The sequence below is a fragment of the Charadrius vociferus genome, unplaced genomic scaffold, assembly GCF_000708025.1.
Source record: "Charadrius vociferus isolate BGI_N301 unplaced genomic scaffold, ASM70802v2 scaffold158, whole genome shotgun sequence".
Taxonomy (NCBI): domain Eukaryota; kingdom Metazoa; phylum Chordata; class Aves; order Charadriiformes; family Charadriidae; genus Charadrius; species Charadrius vociferus.
The window spans coordinates 4,893,317-4,915,647 of record NW_009661372.1 but is presented as its reverse complement, the minus strand read 5'-3'; the positions used below and the strand labels follow the sequence as shown (position 1 = coordinate 4,915,647).

Genomic DNA, 22,331 nt, shown 5'->3' with positions numbered 1-22,331 from the left:
CAGACGAAGAATAAACGGTCTGCTTAACACAACAATTATGCCACAAGGTAAAGTGACAGAGCTCATTTTTCCCACAGAATCTCAAACAAAGAGTGTGAGATGAGAGAAGGGGGAGGAAACCATCTGAAGAGGAAAATTCCCCGAATATAGAGTGTTTACTTTTATACACGAGTTTCCATGCCAATTTTGCTGGAATAGTCCCTCTGCAAAACAGGACTGGTGAAATTTTACCGAAAAGTCCAGTGAAATAAAAGTTCAGCCCATTTGATACCCCCCTGTACCATGAAATGCAACTCTGATTCCTACTCTTTAAAATAAGGTGGGAATTTATGCTAAATACAATACATTTACACAAAGAACTGATTAAACAAGCTGAAATCCCTCAGTCAAAACCCATCAAAATTAAAGTTGCATTAAAGCTTAGGCTTTCTTCAGCTATCAGCTCACCATGTGCTTTAGCAATCTCTGCTTGAAGGAGCGGCCGTCAGCATGTTCTCTGCACAACACATACAGATGCCTTCAACCTATTACAATGAGGAAAGAGTTCAAGCTGGAACTCTTTCCAGTCACCAAAGCAGTATGTTATGCCTCCTATGATCTCTTACAGTCTGCTTCTACTTCCCTAAAGACTAATCATGCCTCTCCCCAGTGGTATGCAAACTGAGGGTCAGGTTGCCCGAGGACTTACTGTCAAAATAACAGAATTTTTAGGTATGTGCAAATTATGGAAAAGAAAGAAAGCTCATGTGTTTTACATAACAGAGCAGAACAATTGCCTGTTACTAATAAAAAGCTGTAGGTGGCAACAATAAGAGCATATAAAGGCTAACTGCACTCACAACTTCAGTTGTAGAGGAGTGCTACACCTTAAAGAAAATGAATCCAAACAACTCCATTGGTCTCCCTGTTAAAAAAAAGGATAAAGTACACAAAACCTCAAATCAAATCCCCAATGTTTAAAGTAACTTGCTGAAAAATGGATATGGGTGCACCCCAGAATTATACATCTTAACTGTAATTACATCATGAAGTTAACTGAGCAGAGTGTATAAAGTGCACATTCATAGCATGTATCTTCTACCTATTTGCAGCTGAGGCCTCATTTGTTCATATAGACATATATAATTTCAACATGGGTACAGCTGCACTAATGCAAACCTTAAGGACAGAAGTGCTCTACTGAAGCAAACCAATCATTTCAGCCTGCTCTTATGCATAAGACTGAAATAAACCATGTATGCATGTTCCTGCTTGCAGATGCGGAATGCCAGTGCAGATAGGATTTGTACTGTGGCATTAACGCTGAAAAAAAAAAAAAAGCAACCCCAAAAATTCATTAAATCAAAATCACATTTATTACTATTTCTTTTAACCTGAGCTGTTCCAAATTAAATTCCCCAAGTGCTTAAGTTACAGCCTTGTTTAAAAGCAAACAAACAGGAAAGCCACTAGGGATGTATTCTTCATAAAATCAAATCCCTGCCTCAACATCTGACTTAAAAACTGCTAAAATATTCACCTGTGCCCGGAAGCTAGTCCTGGAACATTTCAGTCCAAAAGCAATTAACATTTCAAATTTAAGGGCAACCAGGAAACAGGGTGTTAAAGTTGCTGAAAATGCTAAGCATTCATTGGCTCCAAAGTTTAAAATGACCTTATGTAAGGACAATATTATATAAAACTGTAATAATGCAGGTTTCCTTTAGTCTATGTTTTATTATTGAGCAGTGACTATTGGCCATGATTACAAAGCCAATTATTCTCAAGGATCTGTAAAACAACATTAGCAACAGAAAGAAAAATGAACACAGCTAAGGCCGTAGCAAGGCAAAGCTTTACTCAGAAAAGCATTTATAAAAGAAAACTCAGAGCACAGCAGTTATCGATCTATGCAAGTCTCTGCTTTAATACTCTACCACAGAAGCTACTGCAACTTAAAGAAACTGCCTGCTTATTCATGCTTCTTCATGTATTTACCAATTCAGGCCTTCGTTTGAGAAATTACATGCTGAATTAATTGCTATAAATAACTGCACTAACTTTAGCAACACTGCGGGCTGGATGGTAATTCTGAGCAGGATAACAGGGCAAGTTTGTCTGACCTGTAAATTCACCGACCTCACAATTCACGCATTCACCAAGCCAGAGCTCATGACTGGGTTGCCCACCCACCAGACTGCCCAGAGACAGCTTAGGTAACTATTTCTGGTCTCCAAAACCTCCACCGTAAATAGAGCAGTATGCGCCACCTCCTCAGAAAGTACTTTTCCACACTAGTTGTAATTCTACAGGAAAAATAAAGGAAGACCAATGAACAGGAATCAAGGAAAAAAAGAGTTCAGAAGAGCCAGTTTTTTCTCTGGATCCCTGAGTGTATGAGTTATGAAAAGACTAGTTTAAAAAGAATGTTTAGAAATTGTCTGAACACCCCTGCTCAATACTTCTACCAGTCTTAAGTGTTGTTACCAACACGATATAAATTATTCTGAAGGTTACGCTTATTAGTAGAATGAAGGTAACTGCAGCACTGCACATGAGACACAATAAAAAATTGGAAATGGGAGAGAGAGGAAGTGCAGATCTTACCAGAAATGGATGACAAAATTGGCAAAACCTGATGGGTGAAGACAAGCAAAGAAGCAAAACCAAAAAAAGTTCCACCGAAAGACAGGAACACGTGGATTTGTGAGTTGGGGAGGAATAACAAGGAAGGATTTAAAGAAAGATTTCTTCAGTTTTTGCATCGTACCAGTTTAAAAACGGAAACACCCAGAAAGACACAAAAATTGCCATAAAGTTTTAAAACGCTAAATTGAGATGGAAAGTGGCCGACGGGCAGATCTAATTATATGATCAGAAAAAAAAAGGAGGTAAGAACAAAGGAAAAAAGGAGAAATCCAGGGAAACATCTGTGAAATCCACAATTAAAAAAAAAAGGAAGGAGCAAAGATCTTCTAAACAGCTGGAGGAAATCCAAAGAATTACAGAAGTAAAGAAGTGCTGGAACCTTGGAAAGAGCAGGAGCAGGGACATTAAGTGAGACACAAGGCAACAGATCCATTAAGACTTCAGAGCAATGGATAGCCTAGATACCAAGATAAGACAGATGCAAACAGATGTTCCCAAGTTATTAATATAAATGTAAATAACTGGAAATTTTATTTTTTAATATTCGATATTTAGCAATAAGAACCAATTGTTTAGCTGCATTTCTAGTTGTTTCCTTTGAATGCTGAGAATTGCAGTAGGAAATAGGGAAAAACTAAAGCATAATTTCTCATGGGTACCTTAAGAACTAAATAAAGAGACAGCAAGGGTAGAAAAGAAAAGGGGCCGACACACTACAGCAATGTTGTATTTATGAAAAGAGTTTGTAAGTGATTGACAGGCATCATGGACATGTTTGCAGAAATGCATAGTGGGTTACAGACAATTCTTCAGCAGAATATGCTCGTTATCTGTAATCATGAATCCAAGAAGTATGTTTTCACCCTTTGTATGTTATACATGCATATGCACAACTACATGATTTGTTAACATATCCTAAATAAAAAACCACGGCTACAAACTGCCTGGTTTTGTCACTGATTTCCACATTCAAAGGACACCTGCTGCTTTTGTTCCTAAACCAGTTTCAAGTAAGGAGCACGCCTGTGAGTCTTTTCTTTCTACCCTACTTGTGACCTGTTTGATCATGCACTATCTTTGAACCCTGCAAGTAATAACAGTTCTTTTCCCAGCATTTTAATACCACCGCAATTTTTTTCCCCCTGTTATACAGAGGAGGAAGATGAAGTACCCCAAACCACAGGAAGCGGATATACCTCTCCCACTTTCTAATTTACTCATGCATACTGCAGATCTGTAGAGGGGAAGATGGAAAATGAAATACCAGTGTGACTATTCAAGCTGTTCTGAGTGGTGAGGGCCCTTCCCAGCCTAAAGCCCCTGAAACCTTTCAATCAGGCCTAGTGGTGATTATTTTCAGCCACTCTTAAATCGTGAGCACCAGAGTGAACAAGGTCTGATTTCCTACAGGTTGTTATGGTTGACGGAGTATGGTAAAGAAGTTTTTCCTGGTATTTATAAGGGCCATCTCCTCCATGATTTCTCTGGAGCTGAATGAGCTTAGACCTGAACTCATCAGTTCAAAGGAGGCGTTAACAGAATCTCTCTCCTCACTGAAGGTATCTACTTTTAAGAAATACATAAGAACTTAATTGTCACTAGGAGTGCTACTCCTCTGGCAGATGTGAAAATCAATCTGCAGTTTGAACAATTATTTTGAGGAACACAGAAAGGGAACAACACACAAACACAACAAGCTGCAGGAAAACAGATATGTTGCTAGGGTTTATACACGCAGCTTTTTTAAGTAGCAGGAGAAACTACAGTGGACTGGGTGATACAGGCACGGTACCAAGCAAGAGCCCCTCCACTTTTGACACCTTTCAGACAGAGAAGTCCCTCATGCAGTGATCCATGCAGAAAGGTCTGGGTGCCGCACCTCTATAAAGGATGCAAAGCAATGAAACCCACGGACATGGCAGGACATGACATGGGAGGTGAGGGGTCGGGTGGATTCCCTAAAAGCTCCGAGCATACCTGAAGCATTCGGAGCCAGGCTAGCACACAGCGGAAACAAACACAAGCGAGGGCAGTGAGCCTATCTCAGGCTTTTTTCTCATTTAATTTTGGATTAATCACTGAGCATTTGCATACAAGCCTGGAAAGAGAAGCAAAGCTCTAGTTCGTTAACAGCTAGGCAGAGATACTGCTGCATAAGCAAATACCATACAACTGAAGGAGGCGGAGAATGGAAATTGCTTTTGGCTGCTAGCTCAGGCTTCTGGTGCGCACCAAGAGACGAGGAGACAGAACAGTTCAAGGATCACTTTAAGCTGTGCAAGCCGATAATCTCTGAAGGCCTGTAACATAATCAGTGTTCTCCAGCAATCTGGAACAATACCTTCTGATCCCAACACGAGTGATGCCAAAACAAGGACAGTCGAGCCACTCATGCCAGGTTTGTGTCATCTGAGAACAGGGCAGGCTCAAGAACGCCTGTGAGGCCAAGGACCTGACTCCTGCTGTGGTTTGGGTAAGTTTCAACGCCTCGCAAGAAGGAGGTATTTTGGGAGAGCCCTCATGCTAAAATGAAGTTTTTTGGAATGGAGGCAATCTGCGCAGCTGCAGGCATCATGCATTAAAATGTCACTCTTCTACTCCTCTGCAGATTATGTTTTCATGAAGGTCTTAAGTTGAAGATAGCTAAAATCTTAAATCTGGTTTTGTTCTGGTTTGTTTCGTGAATTCAGCTGAGTTTGTAGCAGACACAGAATAACCCTCAGAACTAAAAGCATTTGATTAACTGAACAAGTTGATGTATGGCTTACGCAGAGAACAGACCTAACAGACTTCCAGAGCTGGAACCGCCTTTTCCCTTTAGACTTAGTTCTTCAGAACAGCCTCAGGGGAGCCTGAACACTGCCCACACCCACCACTTGTGATGCCAACGGGTTGCCTGGGACCGTGCTGAGGCACTACTCAGCTGGCAACTTTCACGGGCAGTAATTAAAAAACCCCACAACTTCTACTTTGTAGTCATGATGGAGTTTATATGCTGTATCAGTGCTGCTCATCCGACTCCCCTCATGGATACAAGAGATTTTGTGTAAGAACACAAATATTACTTTTTCTACTACTATTTAAGCCTGTTACTACATACAGAAGCTGTAAATAGTGCTGACCTGATTACAACCTTATTCTCATGTAATAAAAATATTAATCCCATGAACTGGTACAGAAGTTCCCCAGCATTTTATCTGTATTACTGAATTCAGGATTATGGTCAGCTATGTGTAAGCAGTTTCTAGGGCATTGACTGGCCCAGGCTTAAACAGATTTTATTTTTAATATAGCAATATCACCCAGAGGTAGAATAAACCACTGTGTGATGAAATTAGCTGCTACACTGTGGGCACCCTACAGAAATAAGTGATTACCTCATTTACTAATGACTCGTGAGAAACAAATTCCCTATGTATGTTGTTCCTTAGCTACTGTTCTAGAAAGCGGCTCAATCTGTTAACTGAGCAGAATAAATACCTAATTAAATTAAATCTCCAACAAGCCTGAGAAAAATGTATTGAAAGCACTCTGCTTGATTACAGACATTGGTAACAGACCTATTGATCTGGCCAACTTCAAGCTTATTCACTTCACCCAATTTAATTTGAGAAGAACAATAACTAAATTTTAGTTGGATCTCCCTTCCCACTCTCCAGGGAAATAATTTGAAGTGACTCTGAGTTCAGGTGGCATACAGAAAATATTTAATAGGTCAAAGAAAACATTTATTTTGTTGCAACTATGGACACAAAGTTACATTAAAAATGCAAATATGGTTTCCAGTGCAACAATTACATAGTGCTGCTGACAGGGTCATATGCCATGCACAAACTTCCCTGGTGGGGGCAATAAACCACTTGTTCCGCAAGTTCAGGACGATATTAAAAAACATATATCAATAAAGTCCTGTATAGGTGCAAACTAAATGAAAACGACTGAAGAAACCCAATCTGCCAGCTGTGCCTGAATATAGAGGCTCCTTGACTTTGTTATGCTCTGTGCCAATCCAACATTAACCCTTCGTCTGCTGGGCAAGACACCTACCCAATCTGTCCAGGAAGAATTTCTGTAACTAACGAAGAATGAACATTTAAACTAGCTTGCTGTATACGAAAGACAGCCCACAGTCTCTACAGAACCCTTCAAGACTTACCCTGTCCAGGGTTGGTGGTCTGAACACAATTCGGGCCCGTAATGTCCCACTGCTGCTACCATCCGACAGTTGCTCTAGCCACTTACATGAAACAAGCTGATGACTTCAATTCTGTTTTCACCAGAGATGCTTCCATACCAGACAGACAACAGCAGAACATGCGGCATCCCTGCTAACTGTTCCAACAGAGAGGCCAGCAACCACCAGGTCAGCACGATTAACACGCTAACCTTTCAGTCCCAGGCCCTGCTTATACGAAGGAAATTGAAAAGTATTCAGCAACATAGCCAGTACTTATGTAGCTCTACAAACGCTTGGTTCACTGGGGATTCCCATGTAGACTGACCAAGTCAAGCACTACCCGCGTGCACAGAACTAAACAGCATTCTCCTCTGCACCTAATCCAACCCTCTGCTACCACTGGCAGCCAGACAAAACTTAACAGTTTTGTGCAGAGATACTAAGGCTAGCTCTAGAATTAATGCAGCTGTATTTACTGGGCCAACTAAAAGTATGCTTTTTGGATTTCCTTTGGATACAGTTCTAGTGTATAGGTATCCCTGCATGGTCATACATCTCGTTACACAAATGTAACTTTAGTATTTTAGAGCTCCATTTTCTAAGTAGTTTATCAGTAGCCTTACTCCTTATGATTTCTTCAGAACCACAATCCTCGTCTTTGCTAGACACCTCATAGTCTAATTTCTGGCCTAACATAGGTTTATATTAATCTGTTCTTGCTCCAGATTTATCACTGAGTTTGAACAGCCATTAGCCCCCACTTTTACTTGCTTTCTCCAGCACTTGTAAAAAGAAATCAAATTCAGATTTTGCTTTGCCAAGTTGAACAGGACAATCTCTTTAAGTTACTTCTCCAAGTAAGCCACCCATTTCTTAGACCATCTTCTACATCTTTTTGCCAATTTAAACTGAACCTTTTCAAGCATGAGAGATAAGAACTGCATATGACATTCTGGATCAGATCTCACCACTCTTTATACAGAATTTCCAATCTCTACTGGAAATAACTTACCTGGTACATTGTAGGCCTGAATTTGCCACCATACATGAATACACCATACAGCCATGCTGATCCCTGAGGGTACAAACACCAATTCTTTCCCCTTTTCTTTTCTTCAACTGAGGAGCTCCTGGCTGTCAGCATAAATTCTTTTCAGCACCTTAACTTGCATTCCATACTTCTTAAAATTTAAGTCTTTTTCTATTAATTTTATCCTCAAGGCCATCTAATTTTTTTCTTGTTGGATATCCCAATATTCATCTGTATCATCTGTAATGTCAATATCTCCATTTATGTAAGCAAGTTTCACAAGCAGATACCTCTCTTCTCTGCCTGCTTCCCCCCCACCCCCAAACCTGCAATAATTCACCAGGTGCATCAATTCTACTTCTGTAGCTCAAGGTGTAGTATTGCCTCTGTTTAAAAATAACTGTCACTACAAAACCAGTCCAAAACCTTCAGGACTGAAAATGACTTACACTTATGGTATATAATTTTACAAAGGAAAAGTTGAAGTTTTGTATGTTTTATATGATAGCAGATTACTATCCTTCCCTTACCACACATACCTTTTTTTAGTGTTGAGAGAGGCTAGACAATTTGCAAAGGTAATTTGTGGCTCAATATCTGAAGACTGAAGGTCTCACACAATGCAGCTTCATGCTAAAATGATACAGTCACTACAGAACAATGTTGTTTTAGAAACACAGTATTTGCACAAAAGTCGATCTGCTTCCAGTAGGTGAAGAGCAACACTTCCAATAATTTTACCAAAATACGGTGGTCTAAATTGTCCCTCAAATTGAGCACAAACTTGAACTGCCTGCTTTAGAAACAAAATTAATTCACATCTAGCCAAAAGTCTGCAGATTTAACAACGACAAAGTTAACAAATTTTAAAAGTAACAGAGATTGCAGTCATGTTCCCTTGGATCTTTCACCTTTTTTGTGAACAAATTTCCATATTTTTTTTTTACTTTGGACTCTACACAAAACACAAGGCCTTTATGTGACCTTGCAGCATCATAAAATGTAGACGGGGAAGCAGGACATGGCTGGGACTACTCATTGTTCAGTTCAGAGAATTATTACCCACTGACAGGAGTCCTGCTCTTTTTCTTTCTCCTAATCACAAATTGAATTACCATCAAAAACAAAGAAATATTTGTTGTTTACAGGAAAAAAATGCCTCACAGGAAAATACACTAAATGAACATCTGCTTTCTCTATAGACAAGTTACATATGCTTCCTTGGAGATGAATATCAGGTTTTCTGTTAACACATTATTTCTCACATCAGGTTGTTGTACACCTTGGCTGTTCATCACACACTCTTTTTCAATTATGTTCAGTTTTGTCCTAGTGCTGTAACTTGTATAGCTCAGCTCTAAAAACAAAAAGCCCTACAGCCAGTACAGGAAGTGAGATTAAAGAGAAACTTGTTCTGGTGACAAAGTTATACAGGCTAGGGGGAACAAGAAGCCATCACCTATGCAGCAGCCTTACCCTTCTACGCAGTCTGTCCCTTTCTTCACGAATAGCGTTCATGGTGGCCTTGGTCCTGTTCAGCTCCTCCTCTTTGCTACACAGCATGGCCGTGAGACTCTCGTTCTCTTCCCGCAAGCCAGCCAGCTCCTTTTCCCATCGAGATCTCTCTTCAGACAGATTTGGATAAAGGTCACGTCCCAGTACACCCTCAATCTCTTCTACGGTCTGCAAAAATACAGTCATCAAAAACCAGAAAGAAGCAGAGAAAGATGCCTGAACAAGACTCATGGCACACAGGACAGAAGTGTGCAACAGACAGCTATATATACTTATATGTACACACCCAGCCCCACAACACTATTAGTTTGCTTCTAATAGTAATATCAAACACAATCATTGCTTATTTTGAGAGTTCGACCATTTTATTAAAATACTTCACACTGACCAACACCAAAGCAGACAGATGTTTTGTACGCGAATAAAACACGACACCCGTCAGTGACAACAATACCAGTAGTTTCATCTCAGAACACTTCAAAACAAATCAATGACTCCTTGTCATGGCTGAGCACTCTGCTGCTTGTTTCCCTGCCTGAGTAACAGGCAGAAAGTAGCAGCCTGTGAAGGTGCATGGCACGGGGCCTTAGTTCTATACCAACTCTGCAAAAGGGACAGGAAAAGAGTGGGACAGTAAAAAAACAGGACTCTTCTTTCCCATGTCTCTGAGCACATTCTTTCCTAGAGGTAACAAAGAGATAACAGAAAAAAAACTGGCCTTGGCTAGGCTTACATTATATCAGATGATGTTACAGCCTTTCTAGTGCCTAGAAAAGGACGGGTTTCTCTGGGATGTATAATGCCATTCAGCATTTCCCGCCCCATCCCCTTGTACAGAGCTGTGCCTTGTAGGCAACGTTCAGCATGAAGGATATTCAGCAACTTCACTGGGTGAAACTAAACTACACCACCAGCAAGGGAATACTGCCGTGCCTAAATTTACCATCTGACCGGTCATTCAGCACGCTCAAACACAGCATTAATGCCCAACACATCAGGTAACCGCATGCAGTTCTCATTCTACTACACATGCTGTGCCTGTGTTGATTTTTTTCACTTATGGAAGACCTTTGCAATAAGCAAAAACCCTCCAATTGTTGCTTATAATATTTTTAATCTCTCTGAAAAAATAGGAAGAAACGTGGAAAAATAAATGAATATATGACGCAACTAGCAACCTAGAAAATTTCATTTCATTGGATAATCCAAGAACAAGTTGTAGCTAAAGCATATACTTTTAAGTTTAATGTGGAAGATAAATAACTCATGTACCAAGTTTAATTAGTGTGTTTAATTGTTTTATTTGAAAGGACTTAACTTTTATATATAACAAAAATTACTAACTGAAGTTTATGTCCTTAATTTGGGAGGGACTAAAAGAATCAACTAGAGTACAGCTGAAAATGACAAACCAAGTTGAAGATACAACTCCACTTTTTTTCTGCAAAAAATCTTCACAGTGTTTTCAGCACTGTCTGACACTGAGGTATCACTGAGGTTTTATTATTTGCTCATTATAATGAAAAGTTGGTTATTGTTATCAATACATTAATCTTGAAGACAAAATATTGGCTACAGCAAGACTCCTTAGTGAAGAGGAAAAGACATACAAAAGGAAAAAACCTATTTCTGACAACTAGTTCAAGATGCCTCTATAGAAGAAGCAGGGACAAAACTTTTGCAGTCAGGTTCAAGTTTATCCTTTTAAATCTTACTTCAAGTCTCTCTTCCATAAAGCTGCAATATGTTTAGAGTCATAAATATGAAACTACATTGAGAGACTCTCTACACTATAATTCTGCTTACATATTTGGTAGTAAGCTTAAATCACTTTTCTAAAAGAGCAACGCCTTGCAACATCTCTGGAAGATGAAAGAAGCCTTAAATTAGTTTCACTTGGATCTCTAGGTCTCAAACTACAACAAGGTAAGTTATTTCAACACAACGTGAGGATGAGTTCCAGTTGTGAATAAGCATAGGGCAGTTAATCTTACAACACGAAAAAAGCTCTGTAATGGCAGGCGCATTCTCTCTTGATGCTGCCACCTTTATTTTAAACTGTGCCTCTTTGTTGCTGTCTTTTCCTCTCCCTTCTTCCCCCCAAACTCCCCTCCTCTTTCATGCACTTCCCCTGCTGTTTCCTCACACTTCTAATCCCAAGTTCCACTGCTGCCTTCTTCCTCCTTATTCCCCACGCTCCCAGTGCTACTATTTTTCCCACCCCTCACTTTCCCAAGCCTGTTCCCCTCGGAGCGTTACTGGGGGTGATAAGCCCGGAGCAACACTGAAAGAGGAAGGACTGTCATAAGGAAGCAGCAGCAGTTGCTCAACACCACGGAGGTATCTTCAGATAAAGAGGCTGCCGCTGTTTCTCCAGACTCCATTGCCACCACCTGCCCACACAAGTACAAATTTCAGGCAGTGACAGCACTAGCATGAGTCTCACAGTCGCACTAAGAGCTGTAGTCCTTAACGAAGCTGAGGAACCTTTCTGCTTGCTTCTGTGCTCCTTCATTTCGACATGATCAATATCCCTTTGCTTACTAAACTATTATCACAATTCTCTGTTTTGATGACCGACATGCTACCATCCTCCATGGTAAATAAAACATAAATATTGTACATAGTTATAGCTACCTAAACTACTACGTTGTTTACTTTTCTTCAAAGCAGTATTACAGACTAGTTTTACGCAGCATGCTGCTGTACACCAGATAAATTCACGTGTAATTTCACGGATTATAGGACTGAATTACGATGTAATGTTCCAAGCCCAGGGCAGGATGTCATATCATGGTCATTCCAATCTCGTCTCTGACATTGCCATCAGTACTCTCTGCCTTAGTTTCCTTAGAAGAGGTGTTGTGTTACAGACATGGCATCAGATAAGTATCAGGTTTAAAAGAAGCAAAAAGCAGCACTTTTTCACAAGGCATAAGTCGACAGTAGAATTTATTCCTGCCAGAATTTACGGAGGCCAAAAATTTAGACAGGTTAAACAACACATTAGATACAAACATGGAAGAAAATTCTACCCATGGTTATTAAACACAAAGACATCATCTCTGACCCACGAAGTTCCTAAACCCACCTTGCTGGAAGCTTCTTTGAAGGAAGGACAAGAAGGACATACTATACATGTCTTTTTTGATGCAGTCTTTCCGTTGGAATCTGCTACTAGACAAGACTTTTGGTCTGGCCCAGTGCAGCTGTTCTCATGTTCTTAATAGCTCATGTTTGAAAATATTTACATATTTTTTTTAATTGGTAGAGTTTTAGTGGCAGGTATCTGTTAGTTGCTCTTCAAAATATACAAAGCATTAACCAGCCTAGTCTGTGGAAATTTTCTTAAACAAAGGATAATTTTGTAACTGTTCAGTTTATCAGACAATCTGATAAATCTCATTTCAAGGTCTTTTCATTCTTTGTGGGACAGGAAAAACTGAGCTAGCAAGGGTCACATGATTTGTATAAAAGAAGTAAAAAAAATAAAAATTTGCCAGCAACATCATTAAAAGAAACCCAGTGAAATTAAACCATCAAAGCAGAAGGATTCAAAACATTAGTCCACCAGTAAAGAAAAAGGAGAACAGGCAAAGCAAAACACAGAATGTTTCAGGTTTCTGTTCATGATTCCACCTGTTTTAAAAACCTCTCAGTTCTCTGTCTGAGGAAGCAGTAAAGGAGAAATGACCTGCAGCTATGGGTGGAATTGTGGAGAGGGGCTCTACGTGTAGGTTTTGCTGTATTAAACACATTTGTGACACACACATCCTTAGCACATAATCAGTGCATGTCAGAGAGATTTCTATCTTCCTGAAAGGTTAATAACCTTTGCACGCTATCACTTGTCAAACACAAACAATCCCAGGCTCTACAGCACAGGCAGTAGGGAAAAGCTCTCCCCAAAAATGGCTATGCATGCAGAGATCACATGAAAATAAAAGGCCTGCATTTTGGACCAGGAGGAAGCTGCTGACAGTTACTTATCATCATGAAAGTTTGATTGTAGTTAATTTGAATCAACAGTAAATAATGGGGTTAAAAGAAAAAGCTTGAGAACTAAGCTTATGGGAGCTATTTTGACATTTTGTTGCATTCACCTCCTGCAGAATTTTTCACCTCATCTCAATTCAGAGACCTGTGTGGACCTCACACAGATGAAGATCCTGTTTTCCAGGATCCACAATCTCTCTTTTGGTGAATACTGACTTCTGAGAGCACTTAACCCTAAAACTCCAGATAACACTGGGTAATGTTCAAAGTATTGATCCTAATCCTCTGAGACACTCAAATAAACTGCTTTAAGACCATTCCCAAGAGACCCAGAAGGCAGCCTGTCTCTCTCTCTCTCTCTTTCTGAAATATATTCACGTTCTTCATACTACTACTCACCATTAATTTCTTTATAGGCAGTTATATTCCACAGGCACCACCAGGGACAGAGGGGACCTTTCCCAGTAGCATGCCAAAGAGCCGTCTAAGCCATCTAGAACAGTCACAGACCTCTCCACTTAAGAGCAAACTGTCAATTTATTTGTTCTTATATAAATGAGTCACTGACACCTTGCCATCTGATACAAAAAAACTTGTTCAGCTCTTTCCCTGTATATAGTAAGATACTCTATGGTTCCCTTGCTTTCTCCCTCCATTACATATGCTATTAGGCATCCCTCTTCTTGTTCTGTCACATACACAATAAAACCAAGACATACAAGTATCAGCCGAGTTATTTGTTCCTGTGTCTGGCTTGTCTCATTAGAATTAATATACCACACGTGCTTTGTGTTAAATACTAGCTTCACATTTTAAGACAGGAAAGTCACAACTTACTCATAGTTTATGTCATTTTACCTTCAAATTTCAGCAAGTACATACTGTGTTTTCAGTTACCGGTCAATGACAAGGTGTGTGACCTTGGGCAAGTAACAACTTTTTTGCTGGATAACCTTCAGAAGGTAAATTAACTGCTGAGTGTCCCCGTTTCTCTTATCTCTGAAATGAGCATAAGGCAAATACATCTCTGATTTGAGATTGAAAGTCTACTAGTACCTCCTCCTGTGCCTTGAAAAATTCACTGTAAAACAGGTATACTACTGCTTACCCAACACACACTGTGAGCTGGAGTTGATTTCTGTGAAGTACTTTGACACTTTTGGAAGTAAAGTGCTATTACTACAAAATGTGACCAGGTGTCTCAGGCAATGTACACGCTGCATTTAGAGCCTAATGTTACCGTTACCTTAATGGCTAAATCACAATGTTCGCTTGCAGTAGTGAGTTGTTCAATATGTCTATCCACTTCTGCTACTGACAAACTGCAGCTGCTTTTCTTCCTCCCACAGACAACATTTTCCAGACCTGTCAGCACTCTTTGCAGTTCTGAATTCAAGTCACTACAGTTATCTGAAAGAAAGCAAAGAAAAACAAAACAGATATCGCAACAATTAGTGACTCAGTGAAAAAACAAACTCTAACCCAGGAAGTGCCTGTTCCTGCAGAACAGCTAGGACTGATATTGTTCAAGGAACGTCCTTGCAATCTGCCACTTTTTCCTCACCAACTGATAGGCTTAAATACCACAACCATATCCACTGAAATCACAAGTTATGTCCCATCTGACAAATAACACTTCACCTACTTACCTGTAGTGTTCATTCTTTCTTCAAAAACCTCTGTTTTCTGAAGGACAACATTTTAAGACATGACATGCTCACATACTATGCCATTTCTTTTTTGTTATTATTTTTGCCATACAGGGCCTATTATCCTGATTTTACTACCCTCAAAGGTGGCGGGTTTTTTTTCCGTAAATTCAACATTTTTTTCTGCCTGGTACATTCACTGACATTATGAGCTGACATTTTTCAGAGGCATTTTTTGTAGTTGTACTTTCGTACTGTGTGATTTAAAAAATCCTGGTGTTCATATAAATGATCCCTACTGACTATCTGAGAGCCTATGCTTGATTTTTATAGCTATTTCTTCATCAAACGCAACTGCAGAATATTCAGGGATCATGACAGCACACCTCGTTGTTCGCTATGTTCCATACTACAACCATATTAGCAGCATATACAACAACGCTAGTTAGTATTTCTGCCTTACTAGTTAAGAGTTTGCAGCAACTACCAAGTTACACAAGTGATGCACTGTGAGACAGGAGTGCACCAGCAGTTCCTACACCTTACTAAAACCAGCGGAAGGCTTTCTTGCTGGAGGGTGTTATTTCTATAGTACTGCTGCAACAATTTCACCCTGGTCAGAATTCCCTAGTGGCCTCATAGCTGTGGTTCTTACAGCGGACTAAAGCACTGTAGCATTGAACCATGTCTGAAATTTAGCAGGCAGGAGACAGCAGATTATTGTAGACTGCCTTGAAATCTCTCCGTACAAGAGAAGACTGCAAGCGGTTGGATAAAGGGATGAGATGATCAGAAAGTAAAAAACTGTAAACTCATTACCACAAATCTAACTCCACAGCCTAATGCACATAAACGTGAACCTACTGCTGACCAAACAGAAGAGGTTATAATGATGTCACAGTATTGTATGAAAAATGTGAATAGGCAACACATACAAAACTTCACTCCTGAAATCATGTTCACTGGTTAGTTCCTGACTAGCAGCCACCCATCTGTTGTAATAATACCAAAAATCCCTTTATAATAACACTCATTTATGAGCAACATATACTGTGCAGGATGCTTAATTGTAAGAACCTCTATTTTCTTTGCTTGAATTTATTTGTTTCCATAACATCTTCTATAACACACATTTTGTTCATTTAAACAACCTTCACAAGACCTTGTATGCTGAGTTTTGTTCCTACAGTAACATCTGCACCAGGAAATAAGGGTTTACAATAATGAGAACCCCATTTCTCACAGAAAACCAGTATAACCCCATACAAGCTCTACAAGACATACTGGAGAGCATTCGTAGTTTTAGCTCTTGATGTTTTATTGCCTATAGCTGTAGAGCAGCATATCCACATGCATTAGTGCATCATGACTTATCATTGTTTTTAGTAAGTCACTGATGCTCATTCCATTAGGGCAGTAAGCAAGGTCATGCATATGGTTATTACATCATGATTTTTTATCCTTACATACCTACATCTAGAAGGATAAAAAAATATACGCATATTTGTGTATATATATGTTTATGCGTATACACAAAAGGATTTATTTTCACAGGAATACGGAAACAAAACCAAAAAAGGACAGAGTCTATGTATAGAAGGAAAACATGGAAAAAATGCAAGAATCCCTGGAGTTAACATTCTTGTTTTGTCCGTTGCTATATTTCATTTTATTGTCATGTTTGCAGAAACTTAAATGGATAACTTCTGTTATTGCATACAAATGCTGCTTCAGCTCCACCCCATGAAGAACAAAATCAAAACCCTAACCCCAAAATAAATGCTGAAAACTAAATTAGTTTGATTTTTTTTTTTGTCAAAAGGGAAAAAAAGGGAAAAAAATTAAAGGAAAAAAGTACTCATTTTAGAATCTGTTCAGTTTGGAACTTAATAATAAGCATTAATTTTTGAAAGTAAAGACATTAATTTTTTAAGAATATAAAAACCTCTACTAACATATCTTGACTCCATACAATATTTTTTTAAGTATACTTTGAATTCTGTTTGTCAGACACATTGTGATTACATTATTATTAATATTGTTCTATCAATGCTTTTAGAAATTAAAGACACCGAAACCCAAACATGCTGTGCCAGGTCTTGCTTTATAAACAAATACAGCTCCAGAGATGGTGTGTTCATTTCAATTTGAGAAATCATACAGAATATCTCTTTTATATGGTCACGTACAATATCAATATGTTTTCTACATTACTAAACTCCACATGAGGGCAATGAATACTATGCCCAAAAGTCAGCCTACTCTCTGGTTCATTCCTCTAAAAGGCACTGTACTGGAAAAAAAGAGCAAAAAGTCCTAAATAATGAAGCGCACTGCTCCAAACAAGTGGAAACTGTTTCAATACAGTTTCTTATCTCTGAAAGCAAATATTGCCCAAACCATGACAATGTTGTATTAAAACCATCAAAGCCTCATTTAGAGTTAATAGCTTAATATTTAAGGATCACAACAGGGCTTAAGACTGCAATTTCAATGATTTCCTAAAACACTGCTTGTGTACAGTATCAGCCACAGAAGCTCCCAGGCACTCAGCTACTTTACGTAGGGAAGAAAATGAAGACCAACTATTTGGTTTTAAAAATAAATTAAGAAAAATAGTATTCTGAAGGGGATTCTGGAAATCAGTCATAGTACACCGGACTCCTGCTAGTCTATTGCTGTGGCGCTCAGCAACTGTGCCCAAACGCTTAAACATTACCATACTGAAGGCCTAGTATCTGCTCATGCTTACATTGCAAACCTCATGGAGTAATTGTTCCATACTTGGACGTTCTTCAAATGATCAGTAATTGTGCTTGGATGACAAAACAGATGAAATTCTGAAGGAAAGGTGCCTGCCCTCTTAGTTCTTAACCAGAAAAAATCAGTTACAGACTGTCTGGAGGTGCTCCCTTCCTTGCACTGTATTTGAATGGCTTGTGTCAGATTTATTCTTGTCTAAATCCATTTCAGTAAGCTATCCCTACTCCATACTTTAAAAAGGCTCTCAATTTTCAAAAAGTGCAGACATCCTTTATAATTAGGTTGTAAAAGATCTGGACAGACAGTTCCATTCCCCATGCTTTTTCCCCCAACTTTTACTACTTTTACTCCGTCTGCAATTCTTTTCTACAGTTAGACTACTTTACAGGCACATGTAAGGTATATCAATAGCTTTTTTCCCCTCTTCTTTCCCGAAAGTCATGACCTCTCCTGAACAACCACCCCATTTTAGACTCCATAGCTACTGTACATCAAGCACAGAGGTTACTTCACATATGAAGTTATAGTCATGGAGAAGTTCAGCATTTGTTGTGATTAACACAGCCTAGATTCATTCATTTCCTCACCAAACTTTTGGATTTGCATTTCGAAGGCTATGATGCCTTTCTGCTGTGAGAAGGCATCAGGTCTACCAAGAAGCATAACTCACCCACGTCTGCAGTGACCATGGTGGACTGATTCTCTGGTACTGAAACAGAGTTCTGATCCATACTGCGTGAGTCTTCATTAACCTCATGCTGGCTTTGGCTGAGCTCTGACCGCAGTTCCGAATACTCATCTTCCTCCCTGGGAGAGAGAACAAAAGCAGAAATAAAATCCTCTGAGGAAATACGTATCTCTGTGACACTTATTTCAGACCTGTAAGCTGAGCCACAGGATACAATCCACACAAGTATAAGTGTTTTGTCCAGCCAGTAAAGAAGAGTTTATACCCTTTATCGCAAAGCGATTGTGCTGTGCCCGTTAACACCCACTTGCAGCAGCCAGTGCCTGGTTTTCATTGCTTTATTCCCAAGTTCATTGCTGCCCTAGACCTACAAGGAAACAACGGGTGGAACGGAGTGCAAGCAAGGATGTGTGCAAGAAGGACATACACTGCTCTGCAATAACTCCCCAACTGACAATTCTTCATCAGCACAAGTGGCTTTTGAACCCGAAGCAGATTATCAATAACCAATTTTGGTCTCTTTCTCACTTCAAAGACGCCACTGGCTTGTGTGCAAAGCAAGCATGTAACAAAATACTCTTGGGGACAGGTAGGTTTTTCACAGAAATCACAGAATGGTCAGGATTGGAAGGGACCTCTGGAGATCATCTAGTCCACTCCCCCTGCCAGAGCAGCGTCACCTACAACAGGTTGCACAGGACAGTGTCCAGGCGGGTTTTGAATGTCTCCAGAGTGGGAGACTCCACCACCTTTTTCATTTTCTCTTCTCAAAAGGAAGAGAACATATAAGTGAGTGTAGCACTGAACTGCTAGAGTTAGTGGAAAATAAACAGCCTCGATTACCTAGGTTTTAACTTATCAGTCAAGCTGGTTCTACTAAAATAATGGAGGACATGGAATACTTTAGCTAAAGCTAGTGAGCTTAAAAACTAGGGCTTTTCCCTCTTGCTTCTACACGAAGAGTTCAAAGCAATGGGGACGAAGATAAGTAAATGAATAATACCTTTGCCGGAGAACATTTGTAAACATTTTTTCTTTTGATCCACTTGCTGATTCGACTCAGAATTTTTTTTTTTTTCACTCCCATAGTGACTGTTTTGACATTAAAGTAGATATTTTAAACATGAGAAAAAACACCGGCTTATCCAGGTGCAGAGCCCCTCTGATAAGTAAGCCAACAGCCATCATTTTGTTACACACTAAATCAAATGCAGAGATTCATTTTGCTGCAGATTCAGCAGAAAAGTGTGAGAATGGAACTGTCTGGATTTGGAAACAATAAGAAATAGCAAAGAGCTATCTAGGGATCTGAGTCTGGGAGGGGCACCTGTAATGTTAAGTCTGCTGAGTGTATGCTACGTGGTGATGAGTGTTTCTTGCAGAAATATTGCAGAATTTGGCCTGAAGATGTGACTGGATTTGCCAGGCAAAATAGCAGTGAAGATGGCCCATACATACAGGGAACAATGATAGAAGTAAAATCTGCTCTCAGAGTAGCAGAGGTGACAACTTATGAACCAGGCCAACTCAGAAAAAGGAGTTTCAGCTTGCTTGCCAAGCAGAGTTTCCCAAGGTACTGAGATGTAATTTCTACAGGAACTATTATGCTCTTCTATCCCGTAACATTTGCTTCAGTGCAAAGAAAGTCTGACTTTATCAGAAGCGCTTAGTGACTATTATTAAACAAAAATGTAGGTCAGCTGGTTAAAACTGAGATTTAGATCAAAGAAAGGTCCTTAAGGTACCATGCAATACATGTTTAAGAAAGTGTGAGAACAAAATCATGAATAGCAGGAATTAAAGCAGTGTAATGAAGACACATAAGCATGAGTTAATGTTCCATGAACTCGTTTATTATTAGCCACAGCACAAGCCGGTAGTAATTATCTTTAGACAAAAACAATTACCAAGCACTCAAACAGTTGCATTTTTTTTGATCTGAAGGTAATTCATTTTTTTCATTTATGAAACAATTAGTCCTACACTTTTAAAACCTGATTTACTTCTGCAAATGGACAAGAGGCTCTATCGAGCATAAAACAATGCCACACACAATAATGATTTCCCACCACTCTTCTTTTGGCTCTTGTTGCATAGATTTTCTGTTTAAAATCCAACACAGCTTCATCTAGCTAGCACCAGTGCTGGGGTTTTTTTTCAGTTTAAGCACCCTCAGTATCTTGGGGCAGTTGAAGAGTATGTCAGGCTATAGAACTCACACCCTTCCAACAGCTCAAACCAGAAGTTCTGAGTGAACTAATGCTTCTAAGACCTGACCAGAAGGATTAGAAATCTACCTCTGGTAAAGCAACAGCAAGGTCAATTGGTGCCCCCACCACCAGTCTCATAGCGGGCAGCCTGAGGGCTAAAAACACAGGGGGAATTCGAGGGGAGCGATGTATCACAAATACAAATTCTGCCTTTAAAACAAGGTGGCAGCAACAGAAGGTTGAGACTCCCCTTTCCCCAAAACAGAAGAGTCCTCCAGTGGCATTGGAAACACAAGGCGCTCAACAGCTGACCATGACGAGCCACTGAACTCCTTCCACACCACCAAGAAGGTGGAAGCATTACAACATCCTTGTTGCTGCCATCATCATGGGCCCAGCTGGAGAAAGAAGATATTTGTTCTCCTATGGGCCTTGATGGTTCCCAGTTGTTGGAATGTCATGGTGAGTTGTAGGCAACTAAGATCAGATCAAGCTGTTCTAAACACAGAGTAGCCTGGGATCAATATTTGTTCTGGTTTCAGCTGGGATAGAGTTAATTTTCTTCCTAGTAGCTGCCATGATTTGGATTTAGTATGAGAATAATGCTGATAGCACATGTTGTTTTAGCTGTTGCTAAGTAATGTTTATATTAAGTCAAGGACTTTTTCAGCTTCCTATAGAAGCTGAAAGGGAGCACAGACAGGCTAAGCTGGCCAAAGGAATATTCCATACCATAGATGTGATGCTCAGTATAAAAATGGGGGTTGGCCGGGGCAGCAGGAACCCACAATTAATTCTCAGGACAGGCTGGGCAACCAATCATCAGGTGGTGAGAGTGACTTTTGTTGTGTCACTTTATTTTGTATATTGTTTTACCATTATTATCATTATTTCTCTTCAGTTACTTTTCCACTAAACAGCCTTCATCTCAACCCATGTGGTCTTTTTCCCCTTCCTTTTTCTCCCTCTTCTCCCTACCCTACTAGCAGGGATGGGTAGGAGTAAGTGAATGGCTGAATGGTTCTAGTTGCTAGCTGGAGTTAAACCACAACAACGTTGGAGCAAAAAAGCGTGTTTTACAGGTACATCTGCACTAATTCCTCTCCTCATGTTCAGGTGCAACCAAGGATCACAACTGCTGCACAGACAGTGAGGAAAAACTTGATCAAATAGTGAGCAAAACAGGACACTTCCAGCATCCTTTCATGCCACTGACGAGTTCTGCCAGGATGCTGGCAAGGTGCACATTCTCTTCATGGCTGCAAGCAGTGCATAGCTTCACAACTTAGGTGCCAGCAGTTTTTCAACAATCATTTTACTGGAACAAGTATTTTTAAAGCATTATAAGACCATCAGACAGAAAATACTACAGGTGTATGAGCACTGCAGCCCAGAGATTGACTGCTCCCTGTGTACACACACCTGAGGTCCCTCTGAACTAGTCCAGATGTGAACAAATAGAGACACACTTGATACAACGTGGGAATTAACCACTGAAAGCAGACGGGGCTGGGCATTGCATGCTGAAGCCAACACTATCACACCCACACTGCCATTTGAATTGAATCCAAGTAGCTTCCACCTAGCACATATTTAGAAGCCAGAATCAGAACTCCAGATCATTGTGTAAATATGACTACAAGTGCCATGTGTTATTTCTTGTGATGCTGTAGTC

The 22,331-nt window shown here is 39.8% G+C and overlaps 1 protein-coding gene across 1 annotated transcript in view; it reads right to left on the bottom strand.

The window, feature by feature from the left end:
• MCC (mutated in colorectal cancers) overlaps window positions 1-22,331 on the bottom strand; it is a 160,733-nt gene that overhangs the window by 35,424 nt on the left and 102,978 nt on the right. Inside the window, exons 4-6 of the mRNA XM_009893811.1 lie at window positions 18,429-18,565; window positions 14,593-14,756; window positions 9,312-9,518 (exon numbers count right to left, since the gene is read on the bottom strand). Of these exons, the coding sequence (XP_009892113.1) occupies window positions 9,312-9,518; window positions 14,593-14,756; window positions 18,429-18,565 (508 nt within the window). The remainder of the gene's footprint in view (window positions 1-9,311; window positions 9,519-14,592; window positions 14,757-18,428; window positions 18,566-22,331) is intronic.